At 40.9% G+C, this 19,819-nt stretch overlaps 1 protein-coding gene across 1 annotated transcript; it reads right to left on the minus strand.

Annotated features, from left to right (window-relative positions):
* Positions 1-6,908: 6,908 nt before the first annotated feature.
* On the minus strand, positions 6,909-8,846 carry LOC131230560 (probable leucine-rich repeat receptor-like protein kinase At1g35710). The gene is made up of 3 exons (XM_058226465.1): positions 7,529-8,846; positions 7,262-7,405; positions 6,909-7,174 (listed from the first exon to the last, which is right to left on the minus strand). Exons 1-3 carry the CDS (start codon positions 8,844-8,846, stop codon positions 6,909-6,911), a joined length of 1,728 nt encoding a protein of 575 aa, XP_058082448.1.
* Positions 8,847-19,819: the final 10,973 nt, after the last annotated feature.

The following is a 19,819-nucleotide window of genomic DNA, read 5'->3' on the forward strand; positions in this document are numbered from 1 at the left end:
TAGGATTTACTAGATATGGGATAGAATGGAGGAAGAAGTTATATCATAACTTATGATCAGCAGCTAGGTCTGATATTTTGCTTCGATGATGTAAACCTGGCTGATTGCGTCCGACGGAAGCTATGATTGAATGGTTGGTAAAAGAGGAGCAGACCCCAATACCAAATGGTTTTGGGATCATCGCCTCAGCATATGTAGAGAAGGGTGAGATGGGGAAGGCAGTGGAACATATGAAGAGGGCGATTTTGGTATTTTTAGGGAATGAAGGATGGAGGCCAAACAATAGGGTGGTTTCCACTTCCAGTGTGTTGGGTTGGTTGGGTGACGAAGGTGATGCTGAAGGGACAGAAGCTTTCGTGCGTTTGTTGAGTATTGTGATTCCAATGAATAGAGAGACGTATCATATATTAATCAAGGCAAATGTCAGAGCAAAGAAGGATTGCATCTACCAAGATGTCCTGGTAATTTTTTTTTTGTTTTTTTTTTTTTTTCAAATTTTTCAAATTTTTTTTTTATAAAAAAATCTGAAGCGATCCGAATAGTGCCCCATCTGATCCGACTCGGTTTTCCTGACCGAGTCGAACTCGGATCGGATCAGGACATGTATACTTCGGGTTGGTTCGAGGCCGGCGACCCAAACTCGGTCCCGATTCGGATCGGGGTCGGGTTAAGCCATTGAGATTTCGAATCTAATCGGGTTGGACCCAATCCAGTCTGACTCGGACCGATGCCCAGCTCTAGTATTAACTTATAACAGGTTAGATGTCAAATAAACATTACGGTAGGCCCTAAGAAGGTTTCAATAGTGGGTGTCACTATCCCACTCTTTTCTATGGTGGGTCCACTTGAACTTTGGATCTGCCCCGTCAGTCAGATGCACCATTCCATGGTGGGTCACGAGCTTAAAAATAAAGTCAATCTATGACTTGGGTGGGCCACACCACATACTATAGTTGAGAGGGTTACTCTCCCATTAAAACATTCATTATCATTTATTAGGCCCACCTAGATGTGGTTCATAGATCCAGCCCATTCATTATGTGTGTCCCACTTGGATGAGGAGTCAGACCAAGTTTCATACACATCCAAAACTCATGTGGGCCCCACCAAATGCTTTCATATGTTTTAAGGATGTCTTCGCATAGTTTTAGATGCTATGGCCCACCTGAGTTTCGTATACAACTGATTTTTGGACTTAAAAGGGACACATCAAATGCATAGTGTTGATGTTCTACATACATCATGGTGGGGCGCACAGATTAACCTCATGGGAAGTTCCCATGAGGTGACCTTATAGTACCATTTCACTATTTAGGTAACTCCTTCAAAGGTGTTACTCTAACCATGTAGGGCCCACCTTGATATATTTTATGTATATCGACACCGTCCATTCACTCTATTTTACTGATCATTACCCTCAATTTGACTAGTTACTCGCCTCGATCATACTACATATGAGAAAGATATTGGGCAAACAAGATTGATCAACAATTTGAGTGAATTTTGATTTAAACATCTAAAGTTATTTACTCTTCATGTCCGGACTGATCAGATTGTCCAAAAATAGTTAAGGGTTGTTCATAATATCAAAAATATATAAATGAATAGAAAACACAAACATCAGCTTGATCTAAAACTTCTATGGCCTCCAAGAAATTTTAAATGATGGAGGTTCAATCACACTATTTCCTGTGGTGTGGTCCACTTGACCTCTGGATATGCTTCCTTTTTGTTCTTTAGACCTCAAATTATCTGTTAACATGGATGAATGGAGTGGATAAAATAAATAAATAACGATGAACCCCACAGAGTTTACTCTGGTAAAGGTACCGAGTAACTCACTTATATGTAGTTGAGAAAGGTTTCCTTAAAGCATTCATAATCATATATTGGGCCTGCCTAAATGTGATTCACATATCCAACCCACTCATTATGTGTCCCACTTGGATGAGCGGTTAGACCAAGTTTCAACCACATCCAAAACTCATGTGGGCCCCACTAAGTGCTTTTATATTTTTTAGGATGCCTTCACATAGTTCTAAATGGTATGGCCCACTTGAGTTTTGTTTACCGATGATTTTTGAGATATCTCATAACCTAAAGGGGACACATCAAATCCACGGTGTTGATGTTCAACACACATCATGATGGGGCCCACAAAACTTACTAACATCAATTCTTAGGTTCTCACGAGGTCAGTAAGTTGGGTCACAATTTTAACCAGAATATTTGGCCCATTTTACATGTCTAGTCCATTCACTCTATTTTACTATCAATACTCTCAATTTGACTAGTTACTCGCCTCAATCAGGCTACATATGAGAAAGATATTGGGCATACAAGATTGATCAACAATTTTAGCGAAATTTGAATTAAACATCTGAAGTTATTTACTCTTCAATTTGAACTAATTAGATTGTCCAAAGACGATTAACGGTTCAATTCCTAATAATTTAGTAATTTTATTTTCCACAAATAAATTTAACATGTTTTTTTCAAAATGTATATTTTTTTTTACTCTTTTAACTAAATATCATTTTTATTATAATTAAATTTAACATTTTTTTTACAAAATTTAGTTTTCTTTTTTAAAATATATATTTTTTTTACAATTTGTCAATTTTTTCACAATTTTATTTAAATTTTTAAATTTTCTTTTTCAAAATATCATTTTTTTATTGAAATTTTTTTTTTCAAAATTATCAACATTATTCAAAGTTCGTAATTTTTTTTTTCAAAATCTATATTTTTATAAAATTACAGTTTTTTTTTCAAAATTTAAATTTTTCTTAAACATTGTTAATTATTTTTCTAAGCTTCTCAACTATTTTTTTTCGAAATTCATAATTTTTTTGAGTTTTTTAATTTTTGACCTCAGCATTAGAGACAGTTTAGGACTGTCTCTAATAGAGACAGTCTTCGACAGTATCCAATAGAGATGGTCATTGATAGTCTATAATAGAGATGGTCCTAAACCGTCTCTAATAGAGACGGTCTTTGGCAGGGCTATAAGACGGCTAAGGACCATCTCTAATAGAGACGGTCTTTGACAGTCTCAGATTACAAGTAAAAGATGGCCAATGACCGTCTTAGATGATCGCATATAAAACGGTCGAAGACCGTCTCTAATGCGGACGGCCAATGACCGTCTCAGATGACCACATATATGACGGTCAACGACCATCCTAAACGATTTGTGGACATTCAAATTTTTAAGACAATAATAAGGACGGTCAGGAGTCGTCTCTAAAGCGTCTTTAAACCAAGCAATTTTAAAGACGGTCCAGAACCGTCTCGAAATCCGTCTTCTTTTTTTTTTTTTCCATTTTTCATTTAGTCAAGTCTGAAGGTCCATTGACATATCTGGGGTTGCCGATTGCGCCTGGCAGGCTGAAATGCTCAGCGTTCCAACCTCTTCTGGACAAAGTGAAAGGGCGTATTGCGGGCTGGCAGGCGCGTTTCCTCTCTCGAGCAGGGAGAACTGTTCTTATCAAACATGTTCTTGGTAGCATTCCTGTCCACTCTCTTGCTGTGGCTCACCTCCCCTCGTAGGTTCTAACCTCCTTAGAAAACTGTTTTGCAAATTTTCTTTAGGGATGGACTGGCGGGAAGAACAAACTTCATTAGAGAAGCTGGAAGGCTATTTCTCTCCCCAAGGAAGGTGGCTTGGGGATTAGAAAAGTGGCTGACATCATGAACTCATTCAGACTTAAGATGGCATGGGACGTCAGGCACAAAGAAGACCAAAGTGTCTGGCGCAAACTGCTACTGTCCAAATACAAACATTTCCTATCCCCTTCGCAGCAGCTCGCCCCTTAGCCAAGGCTTCGCCAATTTGGCGTAGAATTCTGAAATAGATCCCTTGTCTGGATTCAGCTGTGCAACTCCAGATTGGATCTGGTGAGAGCAACCTTTGGACTTCTAATTGGACGGGTCTTGGCCCTCTTATCCTGATTGATGCCGTGTAGACCCCCACTCACTTGAGTCATATGAAGATCAATCAGATGCTGGGCCGAGCTGGTCCTCTCTTGCCTTCGGCCGCCTTCGGTGTCCTTCCACAGAATGTGATTGAATACATTTTCCAAGCAGGTTTCTATCTCTCCAGTGGCCCAGATCAGTCCTTCTGGCCGTTCACTCCTTCAGAAAAATTCTTAATTAAATCGGCCTGGGAGATCTGTAGAACAGGCCAAGTCCGCAAGGGTTGGGCCAGATGGGTTTGGCACTCTTCCCTTCCTCCAAAAATTGGGCTTCTGGTTTGGAAAATTCTGGTAAATGTTGTTCCAGTTGATGCGTCGAGCCAAGCTAGGGGAATCCAACTGGCTTCCCGCTACGTTTGCTGTGACGTTAGGTCTACACAAAGTGAAATCGGGCATGATATCGAATCCATCCACCACCTGTTCCTCTCTAGTGGCTTAGCTAATGCAGCTTGGGAATTTGTGGGGAGGAAGTTTGGGATCAGCGTGCAGACCGCATCTTCGGTTGAGCAGAGGCTAACCCAATGGTGGGTGGTTTCGGCAACTAGTCGTCGCTTTTCCAAGTCTCAATTTTTAGCCCCCTATGTCCTCCTGTGGGAAACCTGGAAGGCCAGGAATGCAACTCTATTCGACGACATTAGGCCTTCAATCCAAAAGCTCACCCACAGGATCAGCTAGTGGCTAGAGTTCATCCAGGCCAGGAGCTTGTCTTCCTCGCCAGTCCCTCCTCCAACGGCAGCCCGTTCTTCAAGCCATCAGCCCAGTAGAAGGGTCTTTCACAGCCTGGCCACCCCTCCTCTCCAGGGTCTCCCTTCGATACACCCTAGTCGCGAGCAAGCTTCTATTTCAGCTGTGGTTAAATGGTTACGGCCTCCTCCTGGATGGACAAAAATCAACGCAGATGGCTCAGCCTTAGGTAACCTTGGCCTGTCTGGCGGCGGCAGAATTTGTAGAGATGAAAATGGGGCGTTCTTTTTTGTTTTCCATGAAGGTTACGGTTCGGGGTCCAACGTCCACGCTGAGCTTAGGGCAATTCATGACGGGCTGCTTCTATGTTTTTCCAAGGGTCTGAAAAACATCATTCTTGAATCAATCTTTACTGGGATGAAAAGATGGCATGCTTCTCAATATGTGAAAAAAACCAATCATGGTTTGTTACTACATGCTTACATGTTTCTGAGTAAACAATTAGAAAGAAATTAAAAAAATAAAAAAATAAAAAAATAAAAAAATAAAATAAAATAGAATAAAATTGCCTTCCAAAAGGAATTCAAACCTGAAGCCATGGTGATGGGATCCTGTAGTAGGTGTATTCTCGTGGAACATCCTGGTTCCTAGCAAGCCTCTCTAAAATTTCAACACATTTTGGAAGACTACTCCAATATGCTTCATGGTTATTTGAAACTGTGTCAAAACCCCCAGATTGGCTCATCTAGAAGCTGTGTCATGCAATCTGACCTGAAAAGAAATTTAGCTAAAACAGAAAGTCAGATGACCATAAATAATCAACAGGGCCCCATTAGAGGTAGAATACAGAATCCCTACTTACCAGCCATCTACATTGACAATATCAGGATTCTTCCTATACAACCGCAGAAGACATAATGCAGCCTTTTTTCTCACAAGCGGTCTGCAGCAACTGGAAATCTGATGCAGAAAATGCATCTCCCATCATTTATGCTCTTTTATTATAACACAAAATCTGACAGACATACCCAACAGTTTTATCTCAAAAGATATTTGGTTAACTTATATTAATATTACATGAGTTAAATGGGAGAGGCCCCCATTTGGATGGTTTAAAATAAATGTAGATGGTTCGGCCAGAGGAAATCCAGGAAGATCAGGTGGGGGTGAAATTTGTAGAGGAGAGAAGGGTGAATTCATTTTTGCTTTTTCAGCTGGTTATAGGGTAGGTTCTAACACCATTGCAGAGCTATGAGCAGTGCATGATGGCCTATCCCTTGGTTTACAACGGGGCCTATCTAAAATCATTATTGAATCAGATTCAAGGCAGGTTGTAGATATGCTCAATGGCGTGGCGAAGCCAGGTTGGAAATGGAAGGCGTGGATATTCAGGATAAACCAGCTGAAGATGAGAGGTCGAACTAGTTTTATGCATGTCCTGAGGGAAGGGAATGCACCAGCAGATTTTATGGCCCGGCAAGGAAGCATTTCCCAGTCTTATTCCTGGTTTGATAACCAATTTGAGCTTCCATAACAGGTTAGAGGTTCAGTCTTTCTTGATTGGGTTGGCTTGGGTTCGATTAAGATGTTGTGATCCCCTATGGTTTCCTTGTGCAGTTTTTTTTTTTTTTTTTTGTTTTCTATGATAGGCCCCCTATTTTATGAAGGGGTGCCTGAATGTAAAGGTGTTGATTCCTATGAAATGAACAAAGCGATGCACAGGAAAAAAAAAAAACCATTTGAATGCTCTACTTTGGCATAATAGACCTAAGGAACAAAATTTACTATAGAACTCTGCAACCATTCAAAATATTCTAAGCTATGCATATTACCATGTAGTGTAGACCACTCTACAATTCTCTAACTTTCTCTATAAAACTGTATATTATTTCAGATGTCTGTGCAAACACACTGTTAAGTCTATTAAATGAGCCAAAGAAATGGTTGAATCCCTGCACTAGTTTTCACACTAGTGACATAACTGAGGTGGTATTGGACCACTTAGGTGATTCATTGACAAGTCAAGAACCTCCAAATTGGATAGTTTTCCAATCTCTTGGGGTATCTGACCAGAAAGCTGGTTTTCATTTAAAGTTAAGTTGAACAAAGAAGTCATCCTCCCAAATTCCTTCGGAATCTCGCCTACCAGCTGGTTTGAAGAAAGACCAAGCACACTTAGCTGGATCAGCTGCCCTATCTCAGGAGGAATTCTACCGGTGATCATGTTCCTGGATAATTGTAGCTTTGTCAAAGTTCGGCATTCTCCCCAATTTGGTGAGAGTTCACCAAACAACATATTGTTGCTGACATCATGAACGAGAGATGTGGGTATACACCAAAGGCTTCTGATACATTTGCAGCAAGTCGGTTTCCGTTGAGTCGCACTCTTGTTAAGCTAGTGCAATTTCTGAAGCCTTTTGGGATCTCAGCACCTTGGCATAACTGAGGTAAATAGCCAAAGAAGTTGTTTCCACTCAAGTAGAATTTGGAAAGATTTGTCATGTTTGTCATCTCTTGAGGCAAGGAACAAGATTATTGACAGTCAATAAGGGACAAAAGAGTTAGCTTGGTTAAGTTCCCTGTAGTGGAAGGGATAGAACCTGTTAGAAGGCTATAGGACATGTCCAGCACCTTGAGATTAACCAGATTCCTTATTTCTGGTGGAATAGAACCAGAAATTTGATTTTGAAAGAGGTTGAGGACTGTCAGCTTTGTCAAGTTCCCTAAAGTGGAAGGGATAGAACCTGTTAGAGTGTTATTGGACAGATCAAGATTTTTGAGATTCATTAAATTCCCAAATTGTGGAGGAATTGAACCAGAAATTTGGTTGCTGTAGAGAGACAAAATTGTAAGGTTTCTCAAATTACCCAAATCAGGAGGGATCCGACCAGTCAGATTGTTTTGGTACAACATCAGCTCAACCAAATTCTTGAGATTCCCTAATTCCGCAGGAATTGTGCCTGAAAACTGATTTTTGGATAAATACAAAATTGTGACCATGGACAAATTACCCAAAGCAGGAGGGATCGAACAACTCAGATTGTTATTATACAATGATAGCTTATTGAGAGTCATTAAATTCCCAAGTTCTGGAGGAATAGAACCAGAAATTTGATTTTGAAAGAGGGAGAGGACTGTCAGCTTTGTCAAGTTCCCTAAAATGAAAGGGATAGAACCTGTTAGAGTGTTATTGGACAGATCAAGTTTGTCGAGATTTATTAAATTCCCAAATTGTGGAGGAATTGAACCAGAAATTTGATTGCCGTAGAGGAACAATAGTCTAAGGTTTGTTAAATTACCTAAAGCAGGAGGGATCGGACCACTTACATTGTTACTGCGCAAAGATGTCTGAACTAAACTCTTGAGATTCCCTAATTCTGCAGGAATTCTGCCTGAAATCTGATTTTCGTGTAAAGACAAAATTGTGAGCATGGACAAGTTCCCTAAAGTGGAAGGGATGGAACCATCTAGATGGTTAATGGACAAGACTAGCTCATTCAAATTCACAAGATTCCCTATTTCCACAGGTGTTGATCCATTTATTTTATTTCCCCCGAGATACAAGATTTGGAGATTTGTAAGCAGCCTGATTTCAGATGGAATGTTTCCAGTGAGTTGATTGTATTGGAGTCGAAGGGAGATGAGTTTGGTCCAATTGGTGAAGAAAATTGGAGCTACTTCGCCTCTAATTTCATTAGATGAGATGTCTAACTCTGAAATGTGGCTAAGATTAGCCATTGAAAGTGGTAAAATGCCAGAAAGATTATTTGCAGACAGATCGAGGGACATGAGTTTGTGAAGAGTGCCAATATGTGTTGGGATGGTTCCAGTGAGAGTGTTGCCACTGAGATTGAGATGAACGAGGTTTGGAAATGAGGGGAAGCTCAAGTTGTCGAGCTTACCTTGCAAGCCTGCACTCGGTAGGATTATCTCTGTTACACTTCCAAGGCTGTTGCATGAGATCCCAATCCATTTGCATCGAGAGATTGTGTTGGTGGTAGCATTAGTGGCAGGAAGTAACCATGAGTGGAGAGCTTGTGATGGAAAGAGGGTGGCTTTCCATTTCAGGAGAGCCTCTGCTTCTGGCAGTCCTGCTGTTGCAGATGATATTGTTGCATGGGATGAAGAAAGAAAGGGTAGGAAAAAGAGGAGAAAAGCGAGGGAGAGAGATTTATGTATGGGCATGGCTGTTGTTTCTTATGGTCTGTTACAAACTTACGGTGGATATGTGTATTTATAGGAAAAGGTTGATACACGTGGCTTCGATTGTATGGCTATCTTATTTTTATGACCGGAAAAAAAAAAGTATTGATTTGTTGTATACATTATTTTAACGGTTTGGATGACGACTGTGCACTTGCACAGAGAATTAATGTCTAACAGAGCATTCTGGTTTTCTGATTTTCTATTTTCACATCAGTGCTGATGTCACATATCTTCCTAACGCTGATATATGGTTTCTATCAGTAAAACAGAGTGGGGAATGCCAGCGCTACACTGGGGAAGCGACCTACCGTAACTGAATGGGTGAACCTGTGATGTTTTTCTTATATTCATTCTGTCAATCCTTTTTTTAAGATCCAAAATGCAAGTGGGCCACATCACAAGAAATAGTGGAAGATGGAAGCTCCGATCATTGATAACTTACATGCAAGCATGAATGGAAAATATGAATACCAGCCTAGGTTTCAACGGTGGTATTCAATTCCTTATAGTTCTTGTTCTGCCACACTCTATGTGTGACATCCACTCCGTCCATCAGATTTCCTACTATGTGGCCCACTTGAGTTTTGGATGTGCCTCATCATGATTGGGATCATGTCCTAACGTGATCCCAGTGAAATTGATGGACAGAGCTTCTGCATAGGGAGCTCCCTGTATGTTGGGGCACAGGAAAGTGGTATCAAATGCAAATTGCCTGTAATTAGTCTAATTACAGGAATTTACTCTTATCCTAAGCTTTATGAGGCCCACTGTGATGTCTGTGTTATATCTACTTCATTTCAAAAATAAGGCATATTCAAATCTCAAATGGGTCACACCACAAGAAGCAGTGGTGATTGAACAACCACCATCGAAAACTTCTTGTGGGCCACAGAAGTTTCGGATCAGTCTGATATTAGTGTTTCCCTTCATCTGCATGGGAATCAACTTCTTAACGGTTTTAGATGGCATATAAACATAAGGCGGGTCTTTGGAAAGTTTCAAGGTGGGCATTTCTATTCCTACTATTTCATGTGGTGTGGCTCCGAGTCTTCATCAATTTTAACATCACCTTCTAGCATGGGCTGGCACGAGGAATGGAGTAACACAGACGCTCACAGCTGCCCTCAAAGAGCTTAAAAGTCCCATGTGATTCTCGTAACCCTGGGTTAGAGGCGAGCTGCGCGATTAGGGAGGGTCTGGATGGTTTTAGACTTGTCTTCTGCATATAAAATAGTCTCTGTCCTTTTCTTTTCTTCATTTATTTATTTTTATCGGGCGCTGTGAGATTTCTGGGAGTGGCCATGGCTCTGATGGATGGGTTTGGGCCCCGAATAGAAATGACACGAGATGTTATAAAACACCAACCCATTAAAAACCAATTTGAGGAAGTGAATGGAAATGGCACCCAAAATCATCAAAGAAGTAGGATATCAACTCAAACGAAAATCATGTTTGGAAGCCCTTTTCCAAAACCCAATCCCCTATCAAGGAAGTGCATCCAATCGGGCCCGAAATCACCAATCAAGAATCTATTTTATGCATATCCCTTTATCAGTTTCTATTTTTTAGAGTGCTGCAGTTGAGCATTGTTAGGCCCAGACATTGATTTTGAGATCCAACCCCTGCAATAGTTGCAGCATGACCATCACCACCCGATGACCCAAAAATCTAGCCGGTCCATCCATCAGGTGGGCCACCTTAGAAAACTATAATTCAACATAGAAAAACCTCGGAACCTATAACCCAGCTGATAATTGAGACCGACCTGACTTTTGAGTCAAGCTGATCATCATGGCAGGGCTCACCAGATACGCTTGTGGGTAGGCATAAAAACAAAGCGGTCAGCGCCGGCCCACACGGTAAGATGAATAACTTTCAGTGGGTGAAGCAGTTTTCCACGCACCATGGTGCACCATGATGTGAATAACTTCTTAGTCCAGGTGACCATTAAGTGTTGCAGAAATGGGCCCCACATAGTGTGCATCACGGGATGCGGTTTGGCTGGTGACCTGAACACTAACCAGCAAGCTAGTGTCAAAGCTATGAGCCCTAACATGATGTATGTGTTTTATCCTTGTAGTCCATCCATTTCGCCTGAGACCAAAAATAGGTAGAACCAAACTTCAAATGGACAATACCACAGCAAACAGGATGAAGGGAAAACATAAATATCACCTTAATTCTTCAAAACTTTTATGGATTCTGTGAAGTTTTAAATTGTATGCATTTAATCCCCACTGTTTCCTGTGGTATGGTCCACCTGAGATTTGGATTTGCCTCATTTTTGGGCTCATGACTGAAAATGAGCTGAAAAAAATGGATGGATGATGCGGATAAAACACATACATCATGGTGGGGCCCACAGGGCTTTGACACCTGCTAGCTGGCTGGTGTTGAGTTCACCAGAAAACCGCGTCTGTCTATGACACCCACACAGTTGCGACAATGCTATTATGGGTGGTAGCAATCCAAAATCCACCACCACCCACCTCCCCTATCCGAACCCGTGCATCATGTGCTCCTTATCAACTAATGATGGACCTGTAAAATAGGGTTGATCCAATCAAGTGAGTCACACCATTATGAACTGAGACCATAGAAAAGCCCCGGACGCAGTTGGCTCTAGCAATTCCAAAACTCTATTGCACCACACTACACAAAACAGCGGGGACAGAAACACTTGCCATTGACACTTCATTGGCCCGCCGTGATGTTTATATTGTATCCAAACTGTTCATACGGTTATTCACACAGGGATAAACAAAAAACAGAAATATTGGTCTGATCCAGAACTCCAGTGACTCGTGGAAGGTTTCAATGTTAGGAATTCAATCGCCACTATTTCCTGTGGCCTGGCCCACTTGTGTCTTGAATCCACCTCATTTTTTGAACCATGTCCTAAGATGAGCTGGCCAAACTGACGGACAGAGTGGATGTCACACACATTGCGGTGGCCCAACAGGCTTTTGCTAATACAAGCTCCATGTAACCGCAATTCAGGGCCCTACAACACCGGTTTTACATAGTCCACGGAGCGTTGGTTTAGACCGGACCCTACAACACCGGTTTTACGTGGTCCCACAAAGCTCTGGTTTAAACAGGATCCCTCCAATACCTGTTTTACATGTTTCCACAGCTTTTGTTTAATTGGGACCTTCAACAACTGTTCTAAGCAATGCAAAAAATACCCGGAGCTATGGGGCCCACCAGTTTTATATATAAAATCCTCTCCATCCATCATGTTCTATCCTCAAGTGTAGGTTGTGAGGCAAAAGAAAACAGCTAGATCCATAACTCAGGCGGGCCACCCCTAGGGCATAATGGATGGGATGTGAATCATAGGTTTGTGTACTTGAGGGTTTGTGGAGAAGTTTAACATTATTCTTATAGTGACTAAAAAGAAAGTATTATTTTGTGATTTTGATTATGAAAAATACTTTCTTAATTAAGCTTTAAGGCTGCATTTGGATCCCAAGTCATTTTGTTTTATCTAGTTATGCCTCCAGCAGCTGATCTCAATTTCTATTGATTCAGATGCATAAGTATGTTTGGTAAATAGCATACTTACTAGTAAAAAAAATGAATAAATAAATAAATATCCCTAAATTGAAACCTAAACTTAGCATAGAGAAAGGAAAGATTCTTCTTCAATCTCATCATTTCAACCTTAAATTTTCTTTCCCCTATTCCACCATTAAAAAGCTCCAAACTACTGTAATCATTCAATCATCCACTTTCTTTGAATGAAACCACCAAAAAATAATAAATAAATATAGGCATGAAATAAAAGGAAAAGGGATAAAGATGCAAATTAAGGGAGGAAAGAGAGGGAAGAAAGAAGGTATGGAGGACTGAGGAAGTCTTCCATTTAGCTATGTGCTTTCGTCGAGGATAATTTAGAACACCTTCAGTCGTTCTCTACTCCAATATAAAAGCATCTTTTTTCTTTTTCTTTTTCTTTTCTTTTCTACTTATGTGTACAAGTCATCTTAAAGGTGTTCAGAACCTCTTAAATTACATGTTATGAAACTAACTTTTGCCACAAAAGCTATCGATTTGCCATTGTTAGCCAAATCAATAGCTTATCAATGTGTATCCAAACATGTTGGTTAGCTGCTTAATTAATCAATTTTAGAGAAACAATTTTCCTAATTTGTGCTTTTTTCCATGTAGCCTAACCCACCATTTTTGACACTTACCTCCGCTTCTACAAACTTGCTAAAAGCACTCACTGTTAAAAATCTCTTTTTTTTCGAAGGTTTGATAATTGCACACAATTGTAGAACTGTACACCACATGCTATCTTGGCACGTAGGTCCAAGATCAAACCCATCCACTGGTCGGTCCAACCATGATTTAGCTAAATTTAATCTGATATACTCGCCCAATATTGAAAACAGGCGGGTGGGTTAGCAGACCCCAATATTGAAAACAGGCAGATGGGTTAGAAAACTTCAGTTGAGTGTTTTAGAACAGCACCTTTTTTTTTTTTCAAACTGTCACGGAACCAGTGGATCAATCTAATTCTTTGGCTAGGCAATCAAAATGGGGTTGCCCTTCTTAGGCTAGGGCATCAATATGGAGGTGCCCTTCTATTTGGTCTTCCTTACATCCACCCCATCAATCATGTGCAACCTTTCATTGTATGCCACGGGCTAAAAAATCTGGCCAATCCATGTCTTAAGTGGGCCACACCACATACCACAGTTAGGAGAGGATACTCACCCATTGAAACCTTCCGAATTGTATATAGGACCAGTAGTGTGATGTGGTTAGACATCCATCCCATCCATTGTATTGTCCCACTTGGATGAAGGATCACACCAAATTTCAGACCATTCCAAAACTCAGGTGGCCCCACCAAGTGCTTTTAGATGTTTTAGGCATGATTTCCCATGGCTTAAAATGGTGTGGCCCAATTAAGTTCCAGATATGTCTGATCTTTTTGGCACATCTCATGACCTAGAGGGGACCTACCAAATGCATGCTGTGGCTGTGTGGGGCCCACGGAGCTTGATCTCATGGAAGCTCCATCAGGTCCATCTCATAGTACCCCACCAAGCGGATTCCCAGCATTGAGATGCTAGGTGGGGCCCACGGTGATGTTTGTGAGAAACCCATTCTCTCCATCTATTTTTCCATATCATTTTAGGACCCGACCAAAAATCAGGTGGATCCAAAACTCAAGGCAGCCATACCAAAGAAAAAATTGGGTAAAGTGTTGCATGCCTTGAAAACTTTTTTGGGCTCCACCTTGATGTTTATATGTTATCTAAACTGTATATAAGGTCATCCCGACTTGGATGAAGTGAAAACACAAAAAACTTGGCTTGCTAAGAAGATTTTGAGCCATCTAAATGTTTGAATGATGGTCACTGAATACCCAATGCTTCCATTGTATGCCTACCTTCAGTTTTGGATCCACTTGATTTTTGGTATCTTGTCCTAAAATGATATGGAAAAATGTATGGTGGACTCGATTTCTCAAAAACATCGTGGTGGACCCCAGAAAGGTTACCGTCAAGATAAAGGGACAACTCCAATATTGCATATGCCCTCATTACAGATGAGGGGACCCGTCTACTATTTAGAAGGCTCTTAATGAGCCTAATGCAGAAAAGTGGAAGGCAACTATGGACGATGAGATGGACTCGTTGTACAAAAATCACGCATGGGAGCTGGTGGAGCTTCCAATAGGCCGAAAAGCGATCAGATGCAAGTAGTTATTCAAAAGGAAACATGATAAATATAGAGTGAGGCTGATAGCGAAAGGGTATGTTCAGAGAGAAGGAATCGACTTCACAGATATATTCATGCCGATAGTTAAGCAAATATCTATCAGATTCGTGTTTACGTTAGTTGCCCAATACGATCTCGAACTGGAACAGATGGATGTCCAGACTGCATTTGTATATGGGAGTTGGAAGAGCAGATCTTCATGAAGCAACCAGAGGGCTACGAAGTTAAAGGGGCAGAGCAAAAAGTTTGTAGGTTAATGAGGTCGTTGTACAACCTGAAACAGTCGCCTAAGTAGTGGTACAAAAAATTTGATTCTTTCATGTTGAGTCAAAAATTTATTTGGAGTGAATATCTAACACGAGACACTGAGTGATAGCAAATTCATCATCCTAGTATTGTATATTGATGATATGTTGATCGCTAGTAATGATATATCTGAAATCAACGTACTGAAGACCCGATTATCAGAGACATTCGAGATGAAAGATCTGAGGACTGCAAAGAGGGTTCTCGACATAAATATTCATAGAGACAAAAAGAGGAGCAGACTTTGGTTATCACAGACAGAATACCTTGAAACGGTGTTGATCAAGTATACAATGGACCAGGCAAAGCCGGTGAGCATTCTTCACGTGGCTCACTTCAAGCTTTCCTCAGAACAATATCCTAAATCAAATGAAGAAAAGAAAGTTATGTCCCATGTGCCTTATTTGAATGCAGTTGACAGTTTAATGTATGTCATAGTCTATACGAGATCAGATATTTCACAGGCAGTCGATGTTGTGATCAGATACATGTCAAACCTCGGCAAGTAACATTGGGAAGCGGTGAAAGGACTACTTCGATACGTTCGAGGTACTTAAATTTTGAGAAGACGAGAGCAAAGTTGGTAGGGTATGTGGATTCAATCTACGCAGGTAGTGTGGATTCCAGAAAGTTGATTTCAGGTTACTCGTTCGTACTAACGGGTGGAGCAATTAGTTGGATGTCAAAGCTTCAATCCGTGATGGTTCTTTTCACGTCTGAAGCAAAGTATATGACAATGATGGAAGCATTTAAGGAAGTTGTTTGGTTGAGAGGCATGATAAATTAGTTGAGGCTTCAGTAGGAGGTCGTGCCAATTAACTGTAATAGCGAGAGCGCTATCAATTTGGCTAAAAAATTTAGTTATCACTCACGTACTAAATGTTTGTCACTACTTTATCCAACAGGTGCTTGAGGAAGGAGGCGTAACACTAGAGAAGATTCACACCAGCGTGAATCCAACGTACATGCTCACTAAGGTAGCTCCTACAAAAAAGTTTAACTTCTGTGCAACTTCTTTGGGCTTGGCTATGGCATAAATGGAAGACGGAGTGTGCACGAGAAGCTATGATGCAAAGCAGAGATAAGAGTAGAGGACAAGAAATTATTCGTTTGATGATTGAAGACATGGTGGAGATTGTAATAATAGATGTCTTAAATCAAGTATGTTACTGGGCATGTCGATGTCATCGACAGTTTGTTCGATGTCACCTTCGATGGCATCGAACAATGCTCGATCCCATCGAGATTTTTCGAATTTTCTCTAGTTGGTCGCTGACCCATCTGGGCACTTTTTCGATGTCATCGATGGTTGTTCGATTGAACCTTCGATGACATCGAAACTGGATCGACGCAATCGAGATTTTATGGAAAATCAAGTTTTGTCCCTAGATAGTTTAGGTGTTAGTTCGATGTCATCGATAGGGCTTCGATAGCATCGACAAGATTAGTTTGATGCCATCGAAAGGCCTTCGATGACATCGATAAGATTCTTCGTAGTTTTTACACAAAACTGCGGATTTGCAGAATTTGTTTCCTATTTCATTTAGGATTATAACATTCTGGATTTTCGTTATTTGGATTTCCAAATACCCTTAAAATTTTTCATTATAATTAACTTATATTATCACTTACTGATCATTAACACTCGATGTTATCTTATACATGAGTAGTACCAATAAAGAACTGCACAAATCCGATTAATCAACCGTAAGAAGCCAACGAATCCAGTCGATCACTTAAACACCGAGTTTAACCACATGATCTGTTCACATGGGGCCCACATTTAGCTGACCTGTCACTAACTAATAGAGACTACCATATTTAGATTAAAGATCTACCCAAAGACAAGACAATTAGGGGTTGGATCGTAATTAACAAACCAAAGTGACTCAATTATCCATTTACTTTACGAACCAACTGTTTAAAGTGATTATGACTGAATCGTCATTTTCACTAATTACGAATAGGCCACACTATGAACATAGTTAATCCAAACCCTAATCATTGCCCACGAGAAATCTCGCTGCCTAATTCATTTCGAAAATACCTTGATTATCCAAACGAGCTCTAGACCGCTTGTTATTGGGTCACTAGTTCCAAAACTATAGAATAATGTACGTCTCACTGTGCTTGACACCCATTATGGGTGGTGAGCCAAGAAAGTGCCTAGAATGACTTAACTTAGGCCGAAAACTAAGTGCTTGCAACGCACGAAACTCATAAGCCGAAATCTGAAACTTAAGTAAATTAGACCTTTCGCTCTTTCATAAAGTTGTGGCTTTCCAACCGTTATATCACAACCAAACTCGAGGCATGAGTTAATGATATTTCCCTACTCATATCCGTATAGTCGCGGCCTCGATCAACCATCGGTGGCCGTTAAACAGACTTCTAATTATATCCATTGATTGACACATCTAAATGGTCAACCGATCATATCCATGCGTATATCATCATTAAGGCTAACTATCCTATGGTGTGATCAACATGTACACCCCATAATGGGCCCTAGAAGTTAGAAACACTCTCCCATAGGGCTAATATAATGAAAACTTAGCCCTTGAGGCCATTTGTGTAACATCTGACACTATATAAAGCCCTCATTTGGGCACCCCCTCTCCCCATACGAATTTGCTTTTTTTCAAAGGAGAGAAAGAGGAAGAGAAAGAAGAAGAGAAGAAGAGTGAGAATAGGAGTGGGGAGGCTTTAGTGCTTCCCTTCATCGGTTTCCTCCAATCAAAGCCATAGCATCGATCATATTCTTCCGCCGAATCCACCCCATTCGCGATTGGGAGGTAAGAAACAAACCTACTTCTCAACCTAGGTTTTTCTAGGATGAATTGCATGGATCTCACGTATTTCTTAGTGTTTGTATATGAATTTATGATTTTTTCTAAATCCATAACCCTAGGAGCTCAAAATCAAAGATTTCTTCTTAAAGATGCAGATCATTATCTCTAGGTTATCATTTATCTACACTTAAGGGTCTCAGTTAATGATTAGATGCTTGTAAATGAATTTGTGCATGCTAATATGTAAATGGTTTAATTTGTTTATAATATATGCTATTTGTTGAATATGGATGCTCACGTGTTTGATGAAATGCTTGAATGGTGGAATGTATTGCTTTTTCAATGCTCATGTGTTCACTCCCCAAGTATAGGGTTGTGATGTAGTAATAAACTCGGTAAGACCGAGGTCGAATCCACAGGGATTGAAACTTGTACGTTTCCTGAAACTAGGTAGAAATAGAACTAGCCTAAGATGCAATCTAAATCAAATATAAATTATGAATAATGCTGAGAGATTAATGTAAAACTTTAAGGAATTTAAAGGAAAGAAACTAGGGATTCAGAGGATCCACTTGTAGGGATCAGGGAGATCTTTTGCCTGCATCAATGTTTATGGAATTTAAACTGAACTTACTTGATCTAGTTTTCAAGAGATGAAAGGTATATGAATTAGAATGGATTCCATCACCAAACCATGCCCAGGAGACAAAGCAAACAACAGAATTAATCTAATTACCAATCAATCAACATGCCATGAAGGTCAGGAAGGTACTGTCATCCTACCATGCCCATGGGACAATGATGAACAACAGAGCTTCCTGACTTCATAAATATAAAAAAGATGAAAGAAATATTCAAAGCCATTGCAAACCCATTGTAATTTCAGTCACAACAGACCATTAAAGACGAAAAAAATATTCCTTATGATAATCATCAAAGAACAATTTCAGTTCATGCATTCACATTAAAAGCATAAAGTAGTCTCCCATCTCAATACAAGCTTCACCTCTTAGCCCTAGCTAAGAGGTTTTAGCCTGACATGGATGGACTAAACAAAACAAATGATAATAGAGAAAAGAAAGAAAAGAACGAGAAGGGAAAAAAAAAACCAGCTTAAAAAACTTCACATCCTCCTTTCCTGTCTTCTCTATTTCTTCTCTGTTTCTTCTCTCAAACCCAACCTCTTGCTCACGTCCACCTGCCTCCAGCCACACAGCTTCCCTCCTTCTTTTCTTCCTCATTTTCCTCCTGCTGTCCCTTCCACGTCCAGCCCAAAGTGCCTTCACGGCTGCCCTTCCTCTCCCCGTTTTTCTTTCCTCCAACCCAAACCGAGACCTCTCCTTTTATCTTTCTTCTCACCTCCCTGCTGTGGAGTCCTGGCAAGACTCGGCTGCAGAAGCTGGAGACTCCTGTATGTAGAGCAGGAGGTCCATGCGAAAGGCCGGAGTCCGCGGACGAGTTGGTTGCGGAGACGTCTTCACGCACAGCAGCCAAACTCGGAGTCTTCTCCTCTTCTTCTTCTTTGCTTTCCTTCCAAAAGGACAACGTCCTCTGGGAGCTTTCTGGCCCACCTACATGATGAACGGTTCAGATCAGCTGTCCGACCGCGGACTAGGGCGTACAATCCGCCGTAAAAACCGGACGGCTTCCGGTTGCGAAAACAGGGTAGCGTCATTGACGCTGTGATGATGGTGGGCCCCATTTCACTGTCTTTTTGAAAAATCCGAGCCGTCCACTGCGTTCTACTCGAAAAATCAGGTGGGAAGCACTACTTTTGGATTAAATTCCATGTGACCCACGTTATCTTTCAAGTCACCGTTAATCATCCGTTTTAACAGCTGAAATCCACTCTCCATTATCTTCCGAGATTACGCCACCTAGGCGATGTTCACGCCCACCCTCTTGATACAATGGACGGTTCGGATCATCACTCCAGGTGTCGAGTGGGCCCCACTGAGGAGGACCGGCGGACGACAGCGAAAACGCTGTTGCGTTTTTGAAGAGGACGCGGGTCAGCGGTGGCTGACCCTTTTGTAGGAATTCGGTGCACCACAGGAGTGCACCGTCTATGCACTCGCATGCTCCTTGTGGGGTCCATCATGATGTATATATGAA

This window comes from Magnolia sinica, chromosome 17 (genome assembly GCF_029962835.1).
Source record: "Magnolia sinica isolate HGM2019 chromosome 17, MsV1, whole genome shotgun sequence".
In the NCBI taxonomy this organism is placed as follows: Eukaryota; Viridiplantae; Streptophyta; class Magnoliopsida; order Magnoliales; family Magnoliaceae; genus Magnolia; species Magnolia sinica.